At 35.3% G+C, this 27986-nt stretch overlaps 1 protein-coding gene across 5 annotated transcripts in view; it reads right to left on the reverse strand.

The window, feature by feature from the left end:
- The window catches only part of LOC150093154 (uncharacterized), a 349981-nt gene that overhangs the window by 27228 nt on the left and 294767 nt on the right, over positions 1 to 27986 (reverse strand). For all 5 annotated transcript variants that reach the window (XM_090413479.1, XM_090413480.1, XM_090413478.1 and 2 more), the window contains 2 exons: positions 25866 to 25985; positions 4313 to 4443 (listed from right to left, as the gene is read on the reverse strand). In XM_090413479.1, the coding sequence (XP_090269605.1) occupies positions 4313 to 4443; positions 25866 to 25985 (251 nt within the window). The remainder of the gene's footprint in view (positions 1 to 4312; positions 4444 to 25865; positions 25986 to 27986) is intronic.

The following is a 27986-nucleotide window of genomic DNA, read 5'->3' on the forward strand; positions in this document are numbered from 1 at the left end:
TCCAGGAGGAAGAACCTTGCCACCTCTTGCATGTGACTGGAAAAATCACCTTCCATTGAAACACCATTATAAGATTGCATCCTAGGCAGTCTTATGATGGTATTCAAACTAGGTCTTTCCAACCAAAGGGCAATGTCATTACAGGCTAAGTTATGGAGAAGTGTTAATTCAATCTCAAAATAAAATTAAAATTTTATGTAACTCCCATCCATGAAAGTTTTTAAACCTTAGCACATTAGCTACGTACAAGCCAATTTTTTATATATTTTTTTATTGCATTTATTTTGTTTTTATAATACAAACTCTGCTCTAGAGATCAAACATGGAACTCATGATAAAAGTTTAATGGAGTGAAATGGTATAAGGAAACAATTAAAAATAGTATTAATGCTTCCAATATTTCATCTCGGTTACAAAACTAACACTAGAGTCTTAACTAGGTGAGGTACCCTCTATGTACACCTGTCTGAGCCTAGGATGTAAACTGGGATCTCGAAATATTAGTGTTTCCCATATTTTTGGAAGTTTTATGCAACTATATTTATTTAAATTAGGCTGATTTTTAAGAGCAGCAACAGATTTTAAAAATAGTCTTTCCCTTCTAAATTTACTGTGATAGAGCATGATAGTCTTTTTCAATGATTCTGTGAGCTGTATCTAAAGCAGGGTCTGCAAGGCCAGATTGACATAAAAATATAAAAAATACATCTCTAGTCATGACTAGAGATGCATTTTTTATGTTTTTCCATTCGGATGGTAGCTGATCTTCCTATCTGTCCATAGTAGACCAACTTGCAGGAACAAGGAACTCTGTATACACTTGGAAATGAGAGGGAAGGAAGTGTGTCTTTAGTGGAGCAGATAAGGGTAGCTAGTTTTAAGTGGGGCTTGAAAGTGGTGTGCAAAGTCTGTATTTCTTTAAGATTGTGGATATTTTTTCTGATGTGCCTCAGACATAGGAGATGGTGATAGCATTACTAAAATCTTTCTGAAGAGAAGGTCATGGATTGGGGGAAGAAATGATTATTTTAGCCAAACATTTATAAGAAATGGCTAAAAAATAATAATAACAATAAAAAAACCATTCACAAGATACTCCATGATTACAAGCCTGCCATAGCAATATCATACATTAGGGGAATATCAGAAAAAATAGATACAACACTATATAAATACAGTTAATTCTCTTTTTACATGGCTTTTTTTACATGATTTACATGATTGAAAATAACAGTTTAGAAAACAAAAGCAATGTTATTTTTACATGGCATATTTTAATTTAACTTGTTGTACAGAATATTTGCCAAATGCTTGAGAGATGTTGGAAGAGGGAATCTGTTTCTCACTCTGGTCTCCAAAATTGCCCACAGTGATTTGATAATATTCAAATCAGGTGAATGAACTGGCCAGGACAGATGTTGAAGTTATTCTTGGTACTCCTTAAACCAAGACTGAACTGTTCTGACTGTGTATGTGGACACATTCTTCTCTTAATAGCAAAAACTTTCCTTCCACTCTCTTCTGTTCTGAGCCTTCTCTTTCAAGGTTGTGTACCTATCTCCATTGTCATCTAACATTGTTTTCCTTACTCTTCCTCTGGGTTTTTTCCATCTATTTTTCCTTCCATGGCATCTCTGATGATTCCATTTCCTCTTAGAATATATTCGATCCAGTTTCCCTTTGTTACGTCGTTGCTTTCTCTATATTTTACTGATTTATATCTTCCTATTCTATCTTTCAATCGCTATTTTACTTCTTCAGATATCAGGCCTAATATATTTACATCTAGGATTGTTTCCTCTTTCGATACTGGCAAATTTATATTACTGCGCCAGCCAGTATCCTATAGCAAAAAAGATCCTTGCTCAGGGAGGCAATACTAGATTCTGAGGCGTTCTTACACAATGATTTTATTTTAACATGGCCTTATAGATTCAGGCTGCAGTCATGACCTAAATCAATAATTATATACACTTTCTAATTTCTTCCCGCCAAAAGAGGTTCTATTTTTATAAGTGGTAAATCGGAATCGGAATCGGGCATGACTCAGGTTTAGGTAAATAAAACATGCTTATTGGAATATCAAAGCAAAATACACTAAAGAAATTCATACATTCAATTTTAGTTTCAATGCTAAATTAGGAAACTCGAGTTAAGAGATTAACATACTCTAAATTAAATCAAAGGTTATAAAACATCGTAAAACACAGTAATTGAAAATTGGGATAGATTGCAAATGATATAATGTTAAGCTAAAATTCCCTTCTGCAAGCTATTCATAAGATAATATAAACAAACATTCTAATGTTACTCAGTTACTAAAAATCCAAATCCTAATCTCGTTAAGTTAACTCAATCACATACAATACAAAAGACTTCTTCCAAACAATTCTTCTTATTCTCAGAAGGAGGTTAACTATTTAATTAGAGTCTGTCCACAAAGTTCTTTAGAATAATGTTCATAATTTACATTCACATATAATTTTCTCTCTTCAAAGGAATTCTAAACAACACAAAATAGAGTAATTCTACTTTACTGAACTTTTTCCGACATCTTTCAGCACCACTTGTACGTATAGTTACCTCTTGTTTATTGGCTGTCCTTATGCCAGCATAGGGGCTACGCTATCTTCATAATTACTGCCGATCACTGACTCGATTTTCGAGTCTCAGGAAACATCTCTATTCCTTTCGATGGGACTTCTCTGCGAGGGCTTGATTCTGCTAGTGCTGGAAATCTCACCTTCAGCTCTGCGTGAAATCCTACAGCATTCTCAGGAAAACCTGCCGTCCGACATCAAAGCACTGATGCTTCATCCCCGCCCCCTTACTCAAACCACTGGCTAACTCCTGAACCACGAACCAAGAAAACGATTAGACAAGAGACTGCCGATACAGCGCTCATTCCCTTATATTCTTCACTCGAGCACCCCCTTTTTTTGGAGTCCCCTTTGGCACACGACCTATATCTTTACTCCCCTTGGGTTCATTCCTTGCTCTCCCCTTTCCTGATTAGCGTTGACGTACATTCCGCGTAAGCTACTGCCGCCAGCATTACGCTGGACACGTGTAGTTGTATACCTTCTATGAATTGTTACTTTAATATCTATCTGGTGACTCACAATCATTATATATAGCTAAACTGAGGCTTAAATAATATTAAATTATTCCTCTTTTAAGACATTCTCTAATTTGATCTTAATATGATCACAATAGATTAAATACATGGCACATAAAATTAATGCAATTTTATACATATGTGAAGAAGTTTCACTTAAATTTCTTCACATATGTATAAAATTATACAAGCCAGACTGAACATGAAACCATAGAGAATGAATTAAATATCAACTTTGCTTGCTTTGAGAGAAGGCTGATGAACCTCCGTGAGAGGTCAAGGAATATCAAGCATAGAATTCGGGAAAGGCAACCTGAACTCAACACTGCCAGTAGTAAGGGAAATTTTAAAACAGTAAGAAAATGGGGTGGAAAAATTAAAAGACAAATAACAAAATTTGTCTTTTAATTTTTAAAAGCCGTGGAGACTGTTGCTCTTGACACAGTGACCAATTGGGCTGTTCTGGTTGCAGACACTCCTACTAAATGGACTCCCACGATTTGTCCCCTTTGGAAGCCTGGCAAGTCACCCATTATACTGATAGCTAGGATTAACTGCTGCTGACAACTTGTACCATAGAGAACACAAACAAATAAAAAACAACAAACAATATTCATACTATGTTTTTTTACAGTGTAGCATACCTAATAACAATGGTATTCACATTATTTTGTCCAACCCCTGTAGCTCTTGGGAGGGGTTTTCATCTTTTAAGTAGTGTAGAAATAACTAAGCCAACTCAACATTTGTCATTTCATAAGCTCTTGTTAAGTATTCTGACATTTAAAATTTCAAAGCACAAACACTGCACATACTTGGTATAAAATAATGATGGATTATTATTCTTCCACTTTAATAAATCAGAAATTTGATCAACTCTTTTTACAATTTTTATATGCTTTTCTAATGAGTAACATATCCTTAAATTTTGGATTATGCAAATGAAAAAAATTCACACTGCACAGACTTAATTCTTGTTAATGTGAATTAACAAAAGCATATATGAAACTAGCAGTTATAATCCTCTTCACTTTAGAATAATGATAAATTTTCATTATGAAGGAATTATGATTAAGTGGGGAAGAAAGTGTGTAAAGTGTGTATGGTTATCAATAACTCAGACAGTAGAATGATTAACTTTTATTTTACTAATCATTATTAATAAAATAAGTAAACCACAGATTAATATCATACCTGATTTGGTGAATTTGGTATGCTATGTAGGGTTGTGCCACCGGCATTATTTTGTGCAGATGTTACTATTGTTGCAGAGTTTCCTACATTCTGCTGTTCTTTTACCCAACTTAAAGCTAGTTTCCCAGCTTCTGTAAAAGTAAACGAGAATCTTTATTTAAAAAAAAAAAACAATCTGAATATAAGTAATTTTCGAATGTTTCATTTAAAAAAAACATAAATTTCAGCAAACAAAAAAATATCTAAATAATTCGGCAAACAAGAATTTACTGGACTACTTTTTTAAATTAATTTGATTTTTATATCTAATCTCCTGTATGAAAGAGTGTCCAAAGCATGGTCTGCAAGTACCTAATTGCCATTACATTCCTGAGGCAAATGTCAACAGATCCTCCTTTCTGTCCATTGTAAGCCAAGTCGATAGTGTTCTATACTTGTGACCTGGATTGTATGGAGAGACAAGAAGTTGATATCCTCCATCTCAGAGAATATAAGAAATGCATTTTCCACCATTGTCAAGTCAGGACTGACTGGCTATACTTCAGCCATCCCTTCACACAGAATTAGATTCAAAAGGGGAAAAAAAAGTGACTATTTTTGAAGTCGACAGCAGCTAAGAAATATTCCAAAACCTCAACAAGTATAGTTGTATCAATGCCAAAAACATGGGAGCCAATCTTAAGATTGAATTAATAACTGCAAAATATCTCTTTATCCAACAAAAATTGGGACTTAGTTATTTATATTGTCTGTTAAAATCAAAACCATGCCCTCTATAACTAATTGCATACTATAACAAGCTGTTTATACCATGAAGATTCCAGATATGAACCAGTAAAATATTAACAACTAAATAATTAAATAATATATTAATTTTCTCTGTGCTATGAATTAAACAGCATAAAAATCAAACATGAACAAATGCCAATGCCTAAAACTTTTCTACACATCTGATCTACTATTTATGAAATGCTTTTGATCCATCAAAGAATAAAAAGAAAAATTTAAAAAAAAAAAAAAATGTAAGTAACCTCTGCCTCACTCATTATTGGATACATCATTTTACTTGCCTGAAGCAAGACAGAGCAATCTTATGTTAATATTTCACTTCGTGGTACAAACAGTTTGTTATAGTATACAGTTATAGAGGACATGGTTTGAAATTTTAACAGACAATACAAATAACTAAGTCCCAGTTTTTGTTGGATAAAGAGAAGTTTTACAGTTATTAATTCAATCTTACTGAAAGCTTAAAGTGGAAAGAAAATACCATGCTTAATCTCCAGACGGGCCAAAATGATACTGAAAATGTAATTTGAACACACAGATAATATATATGCATATCTAGGGAAGAACAAAAAAGTGGAAAGTTACTTGGGGGAGGGGGGGATGTCATAATGAAAGAAAAGAAGAGACAGGAACAAGAAAATTAACACCATAAAATAAGACTGACAACTGCAAGAATGAGAAAACATTTCTTATAGGTGTAAGTACATCAGCTTAAGATAGGGAGGATTATAGCAAATGTTTCATTATGCTTATGCCTGACAGCACAGAACCAACTGAAATTGTGTGAATGAGGAAAAGTTAACTGTTTTTAAGGAAATCAGATTATACATAACTAGAACATCACATAGTTAAATGTGGGGGGGGGGTCCCTGTTGTTTTCCCCAGAAAACCAAAGCAAACAGTGAAAAGTCCACTACTAGAAGAAATATGCAAACTCCAAATTACTATCACAGAATTCAAGACTGACATTATCAACATAAGAGGTATCAAAAGAAAAGAAGCGAATTGCATTAAGCACCATGGTGACATAATTATTATCAAAACAAAGACAAAAAAGGCAAGATTTTTCTAAATCCATCAGTAACTCCATCAGTATTTAGATGATACTGATGAAGGAGTAGCCATAGAATTCAACACTAAGTATAAGGATAACCTTCTGGAATGGCAAGTAATATCAAGCAGAATGATGTGAGAAGGTAACTGACAAAAAGAAAAAGCTGGTCTTTGTTGAAGATCTTAGCAGAACTGTAAGAAATGAACAAACCATATAGAAAATTTGGAGAAAGAGCAAGGCTGAAAATAATGGCATCTTATTGATGACATGGACTAGTCATGAATAAAACTATGTTCCAACATAAATATATGCACAATTTCACAGAGAGAAGACACCAGAAATAAGAAAGGCTCATTTACTATGTCATTGTTGATAGCAATATCTTCATGATTAATAAAATAGGAAATGATCACTATTTAATTATCAGTAAGACAAAATTGAATATATCATATCAAAAAGAAACAAGTGAAAGAAAGTCAGTTGAATGGCTTTCAGAGATGAACCGTAGACTCAAATACATGAATATTATTCAAGAATAAAAAAAAGGAAGGGGGATTGAAAACAAGAACCAAACCTTGGAAACACATTAGTAGATCCTGAAGAAAACAATGATTCATTCAGCTAGAGAGACATGGTGAGGCTGTCTGCAAGGATAAAAAAATTCTAACTCCATGGGGGGGGGGGTCAAAAAATTATAATGATTGCAGTAGAGCTTTTACAGTTCCCAACTATAAAAAGAGAAATAAAACTGAATATGAGAATCACTAATCATTACCTTACCTACTGCATATTCCAGGTAAGAATTATGCAAGGACACTTAAGAAGAGGCTAAGAAAAACTTTGGATGGAAACTTGGAGAAGAGCAAGCAGAATTCAGGCCAAATAGAGGTTATCAGTATCAGATTTTAACTTTTAGTTGAAAAATAATGGGAAGATAACAAAGATCGGTATTTAAGCTTTGTAGTGGAAAAGGCAGCACAAGAGGCTACAGTTATATGGTATAAACGGTATATTATATTCAGCAACACATAGTTTATATTTGAGTTGAAAGTCAACAATCAGAGCTTCAAGGGGTTACGGGAAGAGAGGCGCAAGATAAACATGCACATTATCTCCAATATCATTTATTAACTGTAAGGATCAGAGAATAGTAGGAAATAAATAACAGATATGCAGAAAGGTTTTGGAAAAATTCCCACCCCTGCAAAAAAAAAAAAAAAAGGTAAAACTAAAAACATTAAGCACCTGCTGGATTTTTTGTTGAGGACATGATAACTCATTACTAACACTATGTTCAAACATACAGATGTGCACAATTTCAAAATTAGAAAGGCCTTTATGCAGATGACGTACTGTGAAATAAATGCAGTCCAAGTCTGCAGTGTCTCTAACTAAATTGAATAACTACAGTATTAAATTATGGAAATACAGACACACTGAGAACATCAATTGCATCCTGAATGAAGAATCTCTAGAATACACAAAGCATTTCAGGCATTTAGGTACAATTTTTAGTGACACTGGCAAACTAAATATCAAAACAGACAACAAAAGTCCTTGAGCCCTTGACTCTCTGGAGATCTCAGATAATAATAATAATTAGCAAAGAGAGTCAAATGAATAAATTTACATGGAATAAGAGAGAAATTATTCTAGGAATATGTTTTATGGTATTTTTACACACACAAAAAGACATCAAATAGAAACTATTTTTTATTTTCTCGACTAGTTTCATGAAAATTCTTTTGTTTCACTTTGTCAGGGTTATTACATGAATAAACTTAAAAACTACAAAACAAATAACAGTTAAAAACTCTAGTGAAAATATCTGAACATGATTAAACAATGGAAAGCATGTATTCACTATTATGCTGGCTGCTAGTTTGTGGGTTGCTATATACTACTGGCAAATACTAGCATGTCATGAAGAATTAATAAAGACCAAACTTGATGCAAAATCATTTCTTGTTTTCTGTTACACTGCTGAAGATGTTTTGCTTTTGCCATTTTGGCTGATTCTTTGAATGCTCTTGGAAAAAAGGCATTGATCTATGTGAAGCATTTTTGTTTGTTGCCATGATACTTGAAATTTTGTTTCTGTTGTATATGCTGCCAGCTCTAATTTGTGTCTTCTTTCATTCTCAATGTCTTTGAAGTGTTCTAATCGGCATAAATCTCCAGATCTACCTGTCTGTCCTATGTAGTGTAAACCACAACTACAAGTAATCTTGTAGACACCTGGTTTTTTAAGTGCCCGATCTGAAGGTTTAGGAGGTTTTCAGGCAATTAGAGATCATTGATTGGGCAGAAGGCAACATTTAAGTTTTGTTGGCAAAGCAACCTTGCTATTTGATCTGTGACTGATTAGCTCTTGGTTCTTTTTATCTATGTCAGTGAAAATTCTGTAGACCCTATTGCATAAGGAATGGATGATGCCTATTTTTTCCACTGGGCAGTGATGAGATGTAGTATGCAGGTAATGTCTTGTGTTTGTTGGTTTCTTATAGACTAGGAAGTTCAGTGCATTTTGTTTGAATACCTTAACTAGTATATCCAAAAACTGCAAAGACCTGTTTGTTTCTAATTCAACAGTGACTTTAATTCAAGGATAAATGTATTGTTGAGATAGGTAATAATATCTTCTAATTGAGTAACAGTACCTGGCTAGAGGATAAAAATATCATCAACATATCTTCTCCAAATTTTTGATTGTGTTCCTTCATACTGCAATGCTTTTTTTTTTTTTTTTTTGAAACCACTCCATGAATAGGTCAGCCAACAATGGAGAGAAGATGTTGAAAGTTTATTTTTCACTTGGTTAGAGTATAATAAATCCAGAGTAAATTATTAAAAAAGGGTGGCACACCAATTGGCAATTCCTATAGGTAGAGATGACCTGCTAATGCTTCTGCCTGATATCTCCACTTGGGCCTGGCTCCCACTGAAGAGACCTCAATAAAGGTCGAAACTAGTCTGGGTAGTGGCCCTTCCCTTAATGCATAACATTAGACATATCCGCAAGGAGATGTGTTTTGCATTATAGGAGATACTGAGATAGGAGTGTTGGTAGGAGTGTTGGTAGCTTGCTCCACCTTTGCAACGAGTTGCCCTGGTGTGTACCACCTTAACCCAGTCCTGAAGATACTTTCAGGCGCAAACTTTGTTTGCTCACGCTTGGATAAAGGATTAAACTAAATTTATTATAATGGAGAGAAGAGCCCATTGCTAGTGCTAGTCCTCCTTTCTGTTCAAAATAATCTTGAAATTTGATTTCAAGATTATTTTGTGGGGACAAATGGAAGTCTGAAGGCACTAAGTCTTGGCTGTGGGGTGGGGGTACATGGCAGAATTTCCCAATGATTACAGTACAATGAGTACAACGATTGCACACAACCACTCATGAGTGGTGTGTGCAATGTGTGAAGTAGAGTTATTGCACACCAAAATCATGCCACTTGTCAGGAGTCCTGGGTCATTTGTGTCAAATGTTGGCTTTCAGTTTGTCCAACATTGCATAAAGCTCGGCATTAATTGTTCCTCCCTTTGGCAAGAAGTCCATCAACAGAATCTTTGATGATCCCAGAACACTCTGACCATGACTTTTCAGACAGTGGGAACAGTTTTGAATTTTGTGCACATGGGAGATTGTGGATATTTCTAGGTCATGGAGTCTTGTTTGTTCTCCAGGGTAAAGTGATCATCATCATCATACGTATCAAGGATTTAGGCCTAGTATGGCCTATTCCAGGCTTAGAAGTCATCGTTGAATCGTTTAAGAGGATGTCCTGGTTTTCTTTTTCCTAATGGCTTGTACTTTAAGGCTTGTTTTGGTAATCTTTCTGATTTCATTCTTTGAACGTGTTCCATCCATCTATGTTTATATTTTTTAATTTTTTCAATTACTGGTTCTTGGTTTAATTCTTTCATAATATCTTCGTTTCTTTTGTGATCAAATAGGGTATACTTTGCAGTTTTTCTCATAAACTTCATTTCTGCTGTTGTTAATCTTTGTTTGTCTTTTTGTTTTATTGTCCAGATTTCGCTTCCATACATTAAGACTGGTAGGGCTAATGTATTGTATACTTTTAGCCTGGTTTGTTTTTGAACTAGGTTTGGTTTAAATATAGAGTTAATTACTCCTGTTATTTTTAAATATTTTGCAATTTTTATGTTTATATCTTTTTCATTTTCATAAGTGATCATACATCCTAGGTAGTTAAATGAATTCACCTGTTCTAAGATCTTGTTATCTAATACTATTTTAGTTCTTGCTGGATCTTGTCCTTTAAAGGCCATAGTTTTTGATTTTTCCGTTGATATTATCATACCATAATCTTTGGATATCTCATTTAGATTTAAAATAGCTTTCTGTAAGTTATCTTCAGAATTTGTAATTATTATTTGGTCGTCTGCAAAGAGGAGAGTGTTTAAGTTAACTGTAGGTGAAAGTTTAATTCCTTGATGTAAATTTTTACTCCATTTTATTATTATTTCATTTAAGTAGATATTAAAAAGAGTTGCTGAGAGGGGACATCCCTGTCGGACCCCTTGGTTTATCTTTCTTGTATATGATAGCTCGTGATTTAATCTTATTTGTATTTGATTATTTTCATATATACTTGTGACAGCTTTTAGGATATTATTTGGTATTTGTCTTTCTTTTAATATGTTAAATAATATGTTTCTTTTAACTTTGTCAAAGTCGATAAATGCAATATGCATTTCTAAATTATATTCTCTTCTTTTCTCTATTATTAATTTTAGGCAGAAGGCTGGGTCTATACATGATCGTCCTTTTCTAAATCCATTTTGTACCTCTAGAATAAAGTTTTCGGAATATTTCATTAGTTTGTTATTTAAGATTCTGCTGTATATTTTGTAACATGAATTTAGTATACTGATACCTCTATAGTTTTTAGGGTCATCTCTATTACCTTTCTTAAAGATAGGAATCACAATTGCTTTTTTCCATTCTATTGGGGGGGATACCAGTTGAGTAAATTTTATTTAAAAATAATAAGAGTCTTCCTTTGAATCTTGTTCCTACATATTTATATAGTTCTGAACCTAGCTTATCTTCTCCAGGTGATTTTCCGTTTCTTGTTTCTTTCAGGCTGATTTCTAATTCTTCTTCAGTTATTTCCTTTTCGTTAATTGTTTGCCAGTTGTCTTTTTTAAACTGTTCTGTGTAGTAATTTAGAAATTCTTCTAATTTCAATTCAGTGTTTAATTTTATGTTTTCTTTGGTATCTGCATTTAGGTGTTTCAAAATCTTATATACATTGAGTCTTATTTTATATAAATAATGTTCTAAATTAGAAACAAATTTATTCCATGATTCTCTATGTCTTTTTCTGACTTCTCTTTTAGTTATGGCTCTTATTCTTTTATATTCTATTTCATCTTCTAATCTTTTACTGCTTAACCATTTGTGATAGGCATCTTTTTTCTTTTTGATTATTTCTTTGATTGTATCATCCCAGATCTTCAGTTTTTTTCTTTTATTGAATTTTTTGGTCTTTCCTAAGCTTTCATTTGCTGCTGCATTTAGTATCGTTTTTATATTAAGCCATTCTATTTCTATTTCTTCATTTTGTTTTATTTTATCTAGATACTGGTTAATTCTTTGTTCATATAGCCATTGTACATTTGTGTCATTCAATAGTCTAGTTTTATAAACAAATGTTTCAATTTTTCTTTCTGTTCTTGTTACTTGTAGCCATTTAGGTGGTAATCTTAATTTTATTTTAACAAGGAAGTGGTCACTGCTTATTTCATATCCTCTGTGAACTCTAACATCTAGTGAAAATTTTGATGTCTTTTCATTTAATATGAAGTAATCTAATATTGATTTCCATCCTCTTGCTGCCCAAGTATATTTATGTATGTCTTTATGTTTATAGAAGGAATTCATTATTTTTAGGCTATTATAAACTACAAAGTCAATCAATTTTTTACCATTTCTGTTTAGAGTGTGTTCTCCATGTATTCCTATATTATTATTCATTTTCGTGTTTCCAATTCTTGCATTTAAGTCTCCTGCTAAAATTATGTAATCATTTTTATCTATTTTATTATATATGTTTTGTAGCTGATTATAAAAATCAATATTATCCTGTTCTCTTCCTTCTTCTGGGGCATATAAACCAATTATTGTTAAATAGCCTCTATCTATTTTTATTCTAGCTTCTATTATTCTTTCATTCCATAATTTATAATGTTTTAACTGTTTTGAAAGGGAGTTATGAATCCAAATCATGACTCCTGCTTGTGCTCTTTGGTCTCTGTCGACTCCACTGTATATCACATTAAAATTTTCAGTTCTCATAGTTCCTTTTAATTTCTTTTTTGTTTCAGTGATTACTGCTATTTTTAAATTTCTTTCATTTAATAACTGGTCTAATTCTATTTCTTTATGTGCTATTCCTCTTACATTCCAGTTTGCTATGTGTATTATATTTTGTCGTTTCCATTTTCGTTTTCCCTTTTCCATTCCAGGGTCGTTTCCCATAGATTCAATCCGATTATCTTTTTCTGACAGCTTACAAGTATGGTTATGTTCTCCATGTCAGGGGACTAGCCTTACGATGGAATAGTTCAGTGATAGGGCTGCTACCTTAAGGCTTCTGAACTCGCCTTCTTCCGAATTCAAACCCATAGGAGGAATAGGGTATATTGAAGGGGAAAGGGTAGATTATAGAAGAAATATAGTAAGGTTTATAGAGAGGACATAGTTGTAAGGCCAGAAATGAAAAGACCCCATGGCCCTCGAGTACTCTAATAGCACAAGGGTCATAAAGTAAGAAGAGTTGGCTGATAAGGCCTTATAGGAAAGATTAAAGTAAGTGGGTCTTTCTCAAAGTAGAAGAAGGAGAGGATAGATCCAGCTAGGGGTCCATGGGAGTGCCGCTTCCTTTACAATCAAGATGATTGCCCCTTATGGCCCTGTTGGTCCACGAGTCCTTATTCAGTATATTCGGACCACCCCACCATATATATATATATATACACACACACGCACGTGCATGTACACACACACATGGTGGGCTCCCCTATCCGCCACCCAGGGGACGCACTCTCTAGGGGTTACAGGGTCCCCTGAGAGAGGGTAAAGTGATGAACCCACATTTTGTTTCCTGTGACTAGGCAAGCAAGAAAATCTTCACCTTTGTCACTGCATTGCAACAAATTCTCCAGACACATCCCCATGTGTGTTGCCTTCTGCTCCTCTGACAATTGTCAGGAGATACCCAGTTGGAGGGAGCACACCTTTTGAAAGCCAAAGACATCATGAACAATTTCGTAAACAGTGGACTCACTCAAGTTCACCACTCATACATGAATTTAAAGTGGGCCATGCAGTTTTATTCACCAGTCTTCAAGAACAATGCCCTTAATGTGTGAAATGCTGTCTTATGTCTTGCTTGATGAAGGCCTACCTGCCTGAGGTCGATTTTCAATGTCACCATGGCCCACTTGAAATTAATTGCACTAAAAACACACCTGCTTCTTTGACCTTTCCAAAACACGCAGCAACCAGTTCACAGCAAATGTCACTTGGTGAAGCCCCCTTTTGCTTGCAAAAAACTAATAACTTCACAGACACCTGTTTTGGACCACACTTGCATGGTAGCTGCATTCTTGCAACTGGAATTAGCTGCAAGGCAACTATAGTGCCACACTGCAATAGCAGTCTTTTTTGAAAGTTATTAATTGGTCTATCTGTACCACGTTTATCTCATTCCCTTTCACCATTATTAAGGAAAAAAATGTGTTACCTTACTTTTCAGAAACTTCTCATACATATGATCTTATATGGAATTTAAATTTTTAATAAAAATCATCAATTTCCTGATATGTACTCTCAAGGGGTGTACAAGTTACCATGACAGTACTAGATTATTAAGTACTGTCATGTCAACTTACATGAATTACTTACTAATCTCCTGTTAACAATTTTCCTCCAAATTAGCCTATTACTTGTCAGCCCTTCAATATTGTCATTTTTATAATTTCAGACATCTAAGGCAGTGCTTCCCAAACTTCTGGATGTCAGGGCCCCCTTTGGAAAATTTAAAATATTTCATGGCCCCTCTCGAAAAAAAAATCGTAATATACACATATTATTATAATATTTATTGTATTTATATTCAATACAGGGGTGCTTAAGGGTCAAAGCTGTATAACTGAGAGGAGACCTCCACATAGCCTTTAAAGGAATGCGGAGAACCGACCAGGGCTTCTGACCTAATGTCCAATCCTCACCTTCTCGTGGTGCACCCTGTTGGGTATCTACTTTGATACTGAACGAACGAGGATGGGATTTAGCCGACCAATTTGTATTCTTATTGGTTAAACCAAAATAAAAAATGATGGTACAACATGACAAAATTTCATGCCGGCTGGGGCGTCGCCCGGTTAAACAAGGCCCCCGTTGTTTTCGCCAGGGAACCAGCGCGAACAGCGAAAAGTCAGCTACTGGAACAAATCTGAAAACAAACCCAAACTCAACATCACCAGAGTTAAAGATCGGTACTATCAATGTAAGAAGCCTGAATGGCAAAGAAATGGAGCTAGCTGAGGAATTAGATAAGTACCAGATCGACATAATAGGGGTGACTGAAACAAAAAAGACCAAAACTGGTGAGATCTTTCTGAACAATAAATACAAAATGTTATATTCAGGCAATGACAATCAAGGAAAAGAAGGAGTAGCCATAGTATTCAACACAAAATACGAGGCTAATCTTCTTGAATGGCAGTCAGTCTCAAGTAGAGTAATGTGGGCAAATATGAGAATGGGGAACTCGACAATGAGACTTATTTGTGCCTATGGTCCCACAGAAGGTTCTACTAAGGTAGAAGTGGAGGAATTTTTTGAGGCTTTAGAAAAAGCAACTGACACAATGAAAAAGGAAAAGTTGGTCCTTGTTGGGGATCTAAATAGTAGAGTAGGAAATGATTGTGAGACATACAAAAATGTTTTGGAAAAATTTGGAGAAAAGAGCAAAGCTAATAATAATGGCAAATATCTGTTGGATTTCTGCTCAGGACATGGACTGGTTATTACTAACACCATGTTCCAACATAAAAATGTGCACAAATTCACATGGAGAGAAGAGGCTAGGCATAAGAAAAGTCTCATTGACTATGTTATTGTTGATAGTGATGTTTTCTCCCTGGTGCAGGACACCAGAGTGTACAGAGGATTTGAAATTGGAAGTGATCACTATTTAGTCTTGAGCAGGATAAAATTGAATTTCATATTGAAAAGAATAACATGTAAGAAAGTTTTAAAGCGAATAAAAGTTGAGCAGCTCTCAGATGTGAACTGTAGACTAAAATACAGAAATATTATTGAAAAGAAAATGAAAGAGTTTGAGAACAGGAATCAAACCTTGGAGATTCAGTGGCAAACTCTGAAGGAAACATTGATTGATTCTGCCAGAGAGGCATGTGGTGAGGTTGTGTGCAAGGATAAAAAAATCAGAACTCCCTGGTGGACACAGGAAGTTAAAGAGGCAGTGAAGGAAAAGAAGAAAGCATATCAAAAGTTCCTGGCAAATAAGTCAGCTTTTACTCTTACAGAATACAGAGACAAATGTAAGAAAGCTCAACAGTGTGTAAAACTAGCTAAACAAAAGTCATGGGAGGACTTTGGCAAGAATATAGAAAATAAATATCAAGAAGGTGGCAAAATATTCTGGAGGTTGTTGAAGAAGCTTAGGAATGGAGGAAAGAGTGCTGTAAAAGGAATTAGAGATGATAAAGGTGACATGAAAACAGGAGAAAAAGATATCCTTGAAGTATGGAGTAATTACTTTGAAAAACTGCTAAATGAAACAAGCAGTGATGACAGCACAGTTATAAAAAAAACTGACCAGGCATGCAGTCAGGAATACATATCCATACTTGAAGTAGAAAAAGCCATCAAAGGCTTGAAATGTGGAAAGGCAGCAGGAGTAGATGATATTCGACCAGAAATGCTGAAGTATGGTGGTATAAGAGTCTTACAGTGGCTGCACTGCATAGTTCAGAAAGCCTGGACAGAGGGACGAATTCCCGATGATTGGAGTAGAGCTCTCATAGTACCCATATATAAAAAGGGAAATAAAACTGAATGTGAGAATTACAGAGGTATTTCCCTACTGAGTGTTCCTGGCAAGATCTATGCAAGTATACTTGAGAAACGGTTGAGAAGAATTGTGGAAGAAAAGCTTGGTGAAGAACAAGCTGGATTAAGGCCAAATAGAGGCTGTCAGGATCAGATCTTCACTTTACGACAAATAGTCAAGAAAGCATGGGAATATAACAAAGATCTGTATTTAAGTTTTGTCGATTTGGAAAAGGCATATGACAAGGTGCCAAGAGAGAAGCTATTCAATATGCTACAGTTATATGGTGTCAATGGGGCATTATATCAAGCAATACTTAGTCTTTATTTGAGTTGTGAGTCAGCAGTTAGAATTGAAGGAAGTACAGGAAGATGGTTTAATGTTAAATCTGGTGTGAGACAAGGATGTACATTATCCCCTCTGTTATTTATTATCTATATGGATCACATTATGAAGGAATGTGGTATTAAACCTGATATCAAAATTGGAGATGTTAATGTCAGCTCTTTGCTTTATGCGGATGATGTTATACTTCTAAATAAATCCGCTACAAGTCTGCAAGATTCTCTGACTAAATTGAATAACTGTTGTAATAGATATGGTATGAAGGTCAGCAATAAAAAGACAAAGACAATGAAAATAGGCAGAATCATTGAAAATGTCAACTGTGTTGTGAATGGAGAACCTGTGGAACAAGTAAAACATTTCAGCTACTTAGGCATAATTTTTACTGAAGATGGTAAACTAAATATAGAAATAGACAACAGAATCAGCAAAGCTGGTATCGTGGGAAGTCAACTGAATAAATTCATATGGAATAAGAAAGAAATTAGTCAGAACACTAAATTAGCTGTATACAAGACTGTGTTCAAACCAATTTTAACTTATGGATCTGAGAGCTGGGTCAGAAGTAAAACACTTGACCAAAGACTAGAGACCGCAGATATGAGAACCCTGAGAAAGATTAGAGGCGTGAACAGATGGCATCAATGGGAATATCATATTAAAAATGAGGATATTAGGAAAGAACTTGACATTGTCAGCATCCAGGAATGCGTTAGCAGAGCTAATCTCAGATGGTATGGTCACTTAAATAGAATGGGAGAGGAAAGATTAGCAAAACAAGTGTTCTCTGCCAGGTTGGCAGGAAAACGACCCAGAGGAAGACCAAGATATAGGTGGATTGATACGGTACAAAGTGCCTTAGACGATAGAAATATAAGATCTGATAATGTTGGAGTCTTGACAAGTAACAGACTGATTTGGAGGAGAATTGTAGATAGGAGGTTAGTAGTGATGTGATTTTTTCATGTAGTACTGTCATATCCTGTACACCCCTTGAGGGTACATGGCAGGAATTTGATGATGATGATATTCAATACAAAACATACACAGCGAATATTGCAAAAATCAAATGCAAATATTACATTTTTAGCATCTTACATACACATTTGACATGGCACATTATCTTATATTTTTATATAGATAAGATATGATGTTATTATACATTTGCAGTACAAGCATATGAAACATAAAACGATTAGTAATAAAGAAAGAATTAAAAACATAAAAGAAGTTTAATCATAATTTAATGTGATGGATGAGTTTCAGTACTGCTACACCAATATCAGGTGAAATATTTGAAACTGCAATTCTTAGATTTCTGCTTTGAAATGAAAATTATATGAATAAGCATATATTTACTAATATTCATTAAGCGCTGAAATACGCAGGAAGTAAAATTTGTGAACCCGCACCATGTGTGATTTTTTTCCTTAAAATATAAAAAATAACAAAAAAGAAATAATAAATAATAAAATTTAAATAAGTTTCTTTTAAGATAAATAATCGACTTAGTCTTAAAACATTTTAAATTTGTTTTCATTATTTCACGGCCCCCCTCAACGAAACCCACGGCCCACAGTTTGGGAAGCACTGATCTAAGGTACATCTGACTGTATCATTCCACCTAGATCTTGGTCATCTGGGTATTTTCATTGCCATCTTGGCATCAAAACATGTTTTGCTAACCTTTCCTCTCTCTCATTCTGTTTAAATGACCATACCACCTTAGATTAGCCTTGCTCAAAGATTCTTGAATGCTAACAACGTCAAGTTCCTTCTAAAATCTTCATTTTTAAAATGATTCTGCCACTGATGCCATTTGTTCATGCCCTTCATCTTTTTCAGTACTCTCATGTGGTCTCTAATTTTTTTTTAATCAAGTGGTTTATTTCTAACCCAACTCTAAGATTCATAACATAAGACTAGTATGAACATTGTCTTGTATCTTGCTAGTGTAGTGTTTTGACTAATTTCTTTCTTATTTCATACAAATTTATTCAGCTGACTTCCTACTACACCAGCTTTACTAATTCTGTTGTCTATTTCCATATTTAATTGGCCGTCTTCATTAAAAATTGTGCTTCAATAGCTGAAATGTTTTACTTGTTCTATAAGTTCACTATTCAGGATACGGTTGATGTTTTCAATGTTTCTGCCTATTTTTGTTGTCTTTTTATTGCTGATTTTGCAGGATTCAGGGAATTCTGAAAAATTGTCCTGGATTTATTTAATTTAAAGTATAACATTATCAGCATAAAGTAAAGAGTTGAGAGTAACATCTTCAATTTTGATATCAGGTTTCATGCCACTTTCCTGCATAATGTGAGCCATATAGATAATGAATAACAGTGGAGATAATGTGCACCCTTGTCACACACCTGGTTTAACATCAAACTATCTTCCTGTACCTCCTTCAATTCTAACTGCTGATTTACAACTCAAATAGAGACTATGTATTGCTATTTAATGTCCCATTTACACTATATAACTGGAGCGTTTTGAAGAGCTATCCTCTTGGCACCTTGTCATATGTCTTTTTCCAGATCAACAAAACTTACAAATCCTTGTTATATTCACAAAATTTCTCAACTATTTATCTGAAAGTGAAAATCTGATCCTGAACTTCTATTTGGCATGAATCCAGCTTGTTCTTCACCAAGCTTCCACAATTTTTCTTAGCTGTTTCTCAACTATGCTTACATAAATCTTACAGGAAAACTCAGTAGGAAAATACCTCTGACATTCTCACATTCAATTTTATTTCCCTTTTTATAGATGTGTACTATGAGAGTTCTGCTCCAATCATCGGGAATTCGACTCACTTGTCTACTGATTTATGCAATGCAGCTACTGTAAAACTTTTATACCTGCATATGTGGAGGCCTGGTTGGCCGAGCGGTTAGCGTATCCACTCTCCAGCCAAAAGGCTGCGGGCTCGAATCCCGCTGTGGGCATGATGTTTGTGGAAATACCCGTGGTGGGCCGTAGATGGTGCTGGTGTAGTTGGTGGATTGAGTGGTGGAGTCAGAGAGATATAGAGTAGGTGTCCTCCCTCGCTGAGTCTTCAGATTCCCTGGAGGTGTCACGTAATAATAATAATAATAATAATATGTGAGCAATTTTGTCTGAATTTCATCTACTCCAGCTGCCTTTCCACATTTCAAGTTTCGATGACTTTTTCTACTTCAAGTATGATATGTATTCCTGACTGCATTCCTGTTGGGAGTTTTCTACCAACGTATTGACAATGCTTGTTTCATTTAGCAGTCTTTCTAAGTAATTACTCCAGCCATCTAGAATATCTTTATTTTCAGTTTTTCATGTCACCTTTATTATCCCTGATTCGTTTTACAGTACTCTTTCCTCCATTTCAGCTTTTCAATAACCTCCAGAATATTTTGCCACCTCCTTGATATTTAATTTCTATGTTCTTACCAAAGTCTTCCCATGACTTTTATTTCGCTAGTTTTCTTCTTCTTCATCATAATCTCATCCATCTGGTGATGGGTTGAGTTCCCTTTGTACAATCTATCTCCAAATGGTTCTATTTCTAGTCTTCTCAAACATAGTAATGAAGTCGGGGAATTCGCCTCTTTCTTCTAAGGATCTGAGCCAACTTTTCCTCAGTCTTCCAGATGGGCGATGTTTTCCTCTTCTTCCATTTAGCATGATGTTTGGAAGTCTGTGAGGAGGCATTCTCTGGACATGGCCGAACCATCGGAACTACTGATGAAGAATAATGTCTGTGAGGTAGTCCTGGTAATTGAGATCCTTCTTTACCTGTTCTGTGGTTTTATGTTCAATCCAGTGTGATAGTTTTTTTTTTTTTTCCAGTTAGCTAGTTTTACCCAGTGCTTTGCTTTCTTAAATTTTTGTCTGTATTATTTAAGAGCACAAGCTGATTTACTTGCCAGGAACTTTTGATATGTTTTTTTTTTTGTTTACTGCATCTTTAACTTCCTGAGTCCACCGTGGAGTTCTGATTTTTCTATCTTTACAGACAACTTCAGTACATGCCTCTCTAGCTGAATCAATCAATATTCTTCAGGATTTGCCACTGAATCTCCAAGGTTTGGTTCTTGTTTTCAAATTCTTTCCTTTTTTTTTTCTTCAATGGTGTTCGTGTATTTCAGTCTAAATTCATCTCTGAAAGCTACTCAAACCTTGATTCATTTTATAACTTTCGTACACACTCTTCTTTTCAATATGAAATCCAATTTTATCCTGCTCAAATCTAAACAGCGGTCACTTCCTATTTCAAATCCTCTGTATACACTATAACATAGTCAATGAGACTTAATTTCTTGCAGCTTCTCTCCATATGAATTTGTGCACATTTTTATATTGGGATATTGCCGGCAAAGATTGGTCGATTAGAGCCTCTGCTACTAATGGCCCAGTAAGTTTGAGCGCGGTTAGTAGTTGGAAGGGGACCAATGATTCGATGCTGTTGGCACACTCGAGGGAGAATGTGCCAACAACATCAAACGTATTATTAGACACCTCCAGGGAGTCCAAAGACTCATTGGAGGTGTCTAATAATAATAATATGTTAGTGACTAACTTTTCCTTTTTCATTGAACCAATTGCCTGCTCTAATGACTCAAAAAATTCCTCCATTTCTTTCCTCCATTTAACTTTGTTAAATTTCTCATTACAGTAGACTCTCGACTATCTGGCCTAATGTGGCGGAAGGGCAGGCAGGATAACACAAAAGCCAGATAGGCTGGAGTTCTAGACCTACCTTTTCACACAAATGTGAAAAGGTAGGCCTAAGATGAAAGAGTCAAAACTTACAGTTTTTAGTTTTTGAAGAAGTCCTTGATAGATGACTGCTTCACCCTTTTAGCCCTCTTCCGCAATGCAATGTCCCTCCACTTACGCAAGCAGATGATATCAGCTGGCGTCACTTCCTCCTGCTCACTAATGTACTGCAGCACTGCCTCAATCGTCTTTAACCCGTCCGAATGTGGGATGAGATTTTTCCTGTCATCTAAGGATGCCTTCTCCTCTTCCCCCCCCTGTGTCATCATTTCCGCAATATCATTGTCAGTTATTTCATCAACTTCATCATTTGACATCCATTCTGTAATGTCCTCTGCATTGACATCGTCACAGCTCGATACATTTTTGAGCAACGAAACAAGTGTATCATTTTCATCTTCCACTTCGGTTTCACACAAGGGTTCAAGGTTGAAATGTCCACCTTCATGGTCCAAAAGAGTTTTCCAAGACTTTACAAGTGATGTGTTTCGAATCTCTTTACTAACAATTTACTAACGTAACCAGGAACAGTGGCAAACATATTCCGCACTTGTGGACATCTGATACACAACTGACGAAGCGGGGAAATCCGCACTTTGCATGTCTCAACTGGTATTATGCACACGGCAAGTAGGAGGATTGTAGCAGACGTCCGCTTGCAACGCCTTGGCAAAGTAAATTGCAGTACATATTCCTCGTTTTTATCACGGAGAATTACCGTATTATTATAATTCTCCGTGATAAAATCCGGGCTCCAGATAGTATGGAGGCCGGATAGTCGAGAGTCTACTGTATATCATTACAATGAAGTTTATATAAATTGTGAGAGGATAACCAAATTTGGAGGTCATTCTTGTTTTTCTCAGAAGAGAAAAAACATGCAGTTTGTTGTCTATTTGAATTGACATAATAAAATTCATACAGGCATTTCTTCCTTGGTAAAACCTTCTGTGGGACAATAAGTACAAATAAGTCTTATTGTCCAGTTCCCCATTCCGATTTTGGCCTACATCACTCTACTTGATATTGCTTGCCATTAAAGAAGATTATCCTCATATTTAGTGTTGAATACTATGGATACTACCACTTTTCTGTGATTGTTATTGCCTGAACATAACATTTTGTATTTGTTGCTTATAAATATCTCACCTGTTTTTGCTTTCTTTGTTTCAGTCAGACCTATTATGTTGATCTGGTACTTATCCAATTCTTCTGCTAGTTCCATTTCTTTTCCATTGATGCTTCTTAGATTGATAGTACTAATCTTGAACTCTGTTGATGCTGAGTTGGGACATGTTCTGAGATTTGTTCCAGTAGCTGACTTTTCACTGTTTGTCCTGATTCCCTGATGAAAACAACAGGGCCTTGTTTAATCAGGCAATGCCCAGCCAACACGAAATTCTGTCATGCTGTATCATCATTTTACAGTGTGGTTTAAGCCAGTAAGAATACAATTTTGTTGGCTAAATCCCAAAGTGCCAGTTCATCCTCATACTTGTTGATGAGGATGGACTAGCAGTTTTTCTTCCTTTGATGTGCTAACAAGAAGGTGAAGATTGGACATTAGGTCAGAAAGCCCAGTTGTTCTCCACATTCCTTAAAAGGCTATGTGGAGGTTTCCTAGTTATACAGTTTTGATCCTTAAGCACTCCCTTTCTTTTTGATATGCTATTTAATTTTGTCTTGCTAAAAATTAAAATATACTGTTATTGTTAATAAGACTTATTTCTTGTATCTTCTCCCCATGTGATTTTGTGCACATGTCTATTGTTGGAACATGAGTAATAGTAATGACTAGTCCATGCCCTCAAAAAAATTCAACCATTATTTTTAGCTTCGCACTTTCCTCCCAATTTTCCCGAAACATTTTTATATTATCTATTATTCATTTTCTACTATTTTGTTAAGATGGGACCAACTTTTTCTTTGAGTCAGCTGCCTTCTCTAAAGATTTAAGAAAATCTCCCTTTCTTCCTTAGTAGAATCTTCTGTGGGACCATAAGTGAAAATCAGTCTCATTCTTCCATTCCTCATTTTGATGTCTGCTCATATCATTCTGCTACTCCTTTCTTTTCTTGATCAGCATTGTCGGAATATAACATCTTTAATGGTTATTTAAAAGAATCTCATCTGTTTTTGTCTTTGTTTTGGTAATACCAATTATGTCAACCTGGCACTTCTGCCAGTTTCATTTCTCTTCCTTCGATGCCTTTTATGTTCATAATGCAAATCTTGAAATCTGCCAATGTTGATGTGGAGTACGTGTAGTTCTGTTCCAGTAGAAAGAGTGGTCCTCCAATGAGGACTAATGCTTCCTTCTTTATTTCTATTATCTGCCTTCTCTAATGGCTTGAAAAATTCCTCCACTCCTCCTTTAGTAGATCCTTCTTTGAGAACACAGGCACAAATATGTGTCATTGTCCAATTATCCATTCTGATGTCTGCCCACATTACTTCGCTTGATTTTGCCTGCCATTCAAGAAGCTTATCCTTATGTTTAGTGTTAATTCTTAAGTCTGCCAATCTTTATTCTTAAGATTCGCAGAGTTATTAAAGGAGTGACATTAACACCATGAAAAGGTTAGTTACTGTTTGAATTCAGGAATTGGTAAATAGGGATATGATACACTATAGTGGGTGGCATGGTTCTGTTAAAGGGAGGTCCTGTTTTAGTAATCCATTCACATTACATAAAGTGGAAAAAAGATAGTTCGATAAAGGAAATGCGACCATAAGCACAAATAAATCTCATTGTCAAGTTCCCCATTCTAATGATGATGGTATTTTTCACTATATAATCCAAACATTGAGTAGTTTATATTAGAACAATTGAAAGTTGATCCTATTGGCAAAATTAAATAATTTTGAGTAATGCTTTTGGATAAGTCTCTGTTTTGACACTGGCCACTCATCTCCTGAAGTGATATGTTGTATTAGGGCATTCAGATGAAATCCAGTAGCTGACAGTCATAGACTAAGTGATCGACAGTCTGTTGAAGGTGAGGACAACAGATACAAAATGTCTATTCCAGAATATGGTCTATTTGGATAATATCTTAATTTTCCATGTCCCGTTAGTAGCTTGGTTAAACCTGGAGAGATGGCGTCTATTTTCACCTAGAGTCTGCTTCTTATACTGTAGTGAAGTGGAAGTTCACTACAATAAGTGGCTTCATATATAAGACAACTCTTGCATCTTCAGGCAGATCTCAGATCAACACTAACACGAGCTGTCTCAAAAAATATTGTCCAGTATCCTTTAATTATTCATATGGAAATAAAGCATTGAACTCTGTTTAACTTTTGTTGGGTTTTTCTTAGAATTTAGTGCATCTTTCCAAGTGGGTGCAGCATACAATATCAATTCTTTCTTTTAAGGTTACACGGTGGCCAGCATTCATAATGAAGAATTTATGGAGACAAAAACATACAAGTTAGAGTAATTACTTTATTTATATACTGTTATTGTTAATAAGACTTATTTCTTGTATCTTCTCCCCATGTGATTTTGTGCACATGTCTATTGTTGGAACATGAGTAATAGTAATGACTAGTCCATGCCCTCAAAAAAATTCAACCATTATTTTTAGCTTCGCACTTTCCTCCCAATTTTCCCGAAACATTTTTATATTATCTATTATTCATTTTCTACTATTTTGTTAAGATGGGACCAACTTTTTCTTTGAGTCAGCTGCCTTCTCTAAAGATTTAAGAAAATCTCCCAGAATTTCTTAGAATTTAGTGCATCTTTCCAAGTGGGTGCAGCATACAATATCAATTCTTTCTTTTAAGGTTACACGGTGGCCAGCATTCATAATGAAGAATTTATGGAGACAAAAACATACAAGTTAGAGTAATTACTTTATTTATAATTAAGGAAACACTTGATGTTTTGACCTCTGTATTGAGGTCATCATCAGTAAAACACAAGTAGTGCCATGAAGCTTGTGTCTTGTGCATATCTATGTTTTCCTGATGATGACCTCAATATAAAGATCAAAACGTTGAGTGTTATTTTCTTAATTATAAGTAAAGTAATTACTCCAACATATGTGTTTTTATCTCCATAAATTCTTCATATGAATACGATATCAGTGTTAGTAAAGCTCTGGAGTATATTGCTTTTAGTACTTGTTGGCCAGTCCCCAGTTAATCCTTGACTAAGCTAGATGGTTTACAATTTGTAAGCTTTTTTCTCACAACATATGAGATGTGCTTATTGAAGTTAAATTTGTTGTCTATTGTTACACCTAGGTATTTTAACTCACTAGATAACTCTACAACTTTGGTTATTTTGATTGTTTACATGAGATCTGGAGCACTTTAGATTTGGTGTTATTAAAAGTAACTTTCTTCTCATATGCCCACTCTGCAATTTTAATTCTTCATTAGCCATTACTTCTAAGTGTAAGCTGTCATATCCCCAAATCATTATCATCGAAAGCTATGACTTTGGTTGTGTATGTTCATTTACAAATATACAAACCTGTCAGTGAAATGGTCTGGCCTCCTTCAAGAGCTGAAGCAACAATGGTGGAATTATCAGCAGGCAACATTGCGATTCCATGTGTTTCCAACCACTGCAGAGCTTCTGAAGTTGACAGTGCTAAATAAAAAAAAAAAAAACATACTCATGTTTCACAAAAAATACAAATAACTCCTGAAATTTAGATTTTATATTTGACCTATCATAAATTTTATTATGTCGTACCGCACGGTTAGCCTAGTGGCTTTGCGCTTCGCAACCATATGCCTGGGGAAGGAGTGTCCCAGGTTCGATTCCCGTTGTAGACGTGAGGAATTTGAGGATCTTCCTCAGGCATAGCCAAGTTAGCCGGTCTTGGGCGCGGTCAGTAGGGTTTTTTCCGCCAGTTTATCTGGCGTTTTTCATCCCGCAAACAGGCAAACCGGCCCCATGAACATACGCCTCTACAGTCAAAAATATATCCCCTCCAGCGGCAGACCAGGCGACGGGTCGGTTGGGAGTAGTACTAACAAGAAGTCGCATCTAAAGTAACATGCGGACCCTGCATGGGAAGCAGGAATAACGCGCAGTAGAAGAAGAATAAATTTTATTATGTCAATTCAAATAGACAACAAAATACATTTGTTTAAGTTAAGGGATATTACATCCCATATTGTTTCTTAGTGGAATAAGAAACTCAAAAGAGTTTCATGCCGAATATAGAAATTATATAAAGTTCGGCGATTCCAAGCGTAAGCAAATACCTGGATAGCAGCAACCGACTCTTAAGGTAGTGCAAGCTGAGGCAACTCATAGCAAAGGTGGAGCAAGCTCCAAACGTTTGCTACAAACTTGGTATTAATTAGGTCTACCTACTCACTGATGAGATTGGGTAGTGACCTTCTCTCATAATGTAGAAAAGTAATACAGCTTCTAGGAGCTAAGTTCACATTATGGGTAAATATCAAGAATAGTGATCGGGGCTTGCTCCACCTTTGCTATGAGTTGCCTCAGCTTGCACTACCTTAAGGGTCAGTTGCTGCTATCCAGGTATTTGCTTACGCTTGGAATCGCCGAACTTTATATAATTCCTATATTCGGCATGAAACTCTTTTGAGTTTCTTATTCGGCTAAGAAACAATATGGGATGTAATATACCTTAACTGAAACAAGTTATATGTCGCCGAATTGAAGCCTTTGGCTCTTCATATATTTAGTATTTAGTAACAAAATACATGTTTTTTCTCTTCTGAGAAAAACAAGAATGACCTCCAAATTTGGTTATCCTCTCACAATTTATATAAACTTCATTGTAATGATATAATGAGAAATTTAACAAAGTTGATTTCCATTGTCAATATTTTGGCATGTAAAGAATTTCCAAAACTTTTTAGTGCATTTCAATAGCCAACACCCTAAAATTCCTGTTCACAATGGAACAGGAAACCAATGACTGTCTGCCTTTCTTAAATTAAATCTTTATCAATGCACTAGTCACGCACCTTCCTGATGGTTCATTATATTTTTCTGTTTATAGAAAACCTACACATACAGGGAGATATGTGTACAAGCAATCACACTATTATCCAGCTCAACAATATGGCATCTGAAAAACACATACTCACAGAGCCAGAGCTGTCTGTTCCAATGGCAATGCTCCTATCGCTGAACTCACTTACTTACATCACACTTTTTTAGCCAATGGCTACAATCCCCTTCATTGCCTAATATGCAAGAATGTTACCATACATTCAGGGCACATCCAAAAAGATATCTAGTGTGCTTAATAAATATCAGCTCTGTGCCACATTTAAACCAAATATCAAATTGGCAACTGTCATCTGTTCATCTAAAGACAAATTCTCTCCTTTTTTTCAACTCTAGGAGTGTATGAAGTGCCCTGTACTTGTGACCTGGATTACTATGGACAGACAGGAAGAGCATATGAGATGTAGGATAGGAAGACCATTATAGGTCAATGTGAACTGCCTTGGAGAACATAAAAAATACATTCAGCACTATCATTATGGCAAGTCGGGACTAGCAGACTATGCCTTGGATATCCTTTCACACAGGATAAAATGAGTGCCACACAGAAGTCATAAGTCAGAGAGATTGTTTTATCAGCAGCAACTTAAAAAC

This window comes from Typopeltis vanoorti, chromosome 24 (assembly GCF_054136105.1).
Source record: "Typopeltis vanoorti isolate ZY-2024b chromosome 24, IOZ_Tvanoo_1.0, whole genome shotgun sequence".
Classification (NCBI taxonomy): Eukaryota; Metazoa; Arthropoda; class Arachnida; order Uropygi; family Thelyphonidae; genus Typopeltis; species Typopeltis vanoorti.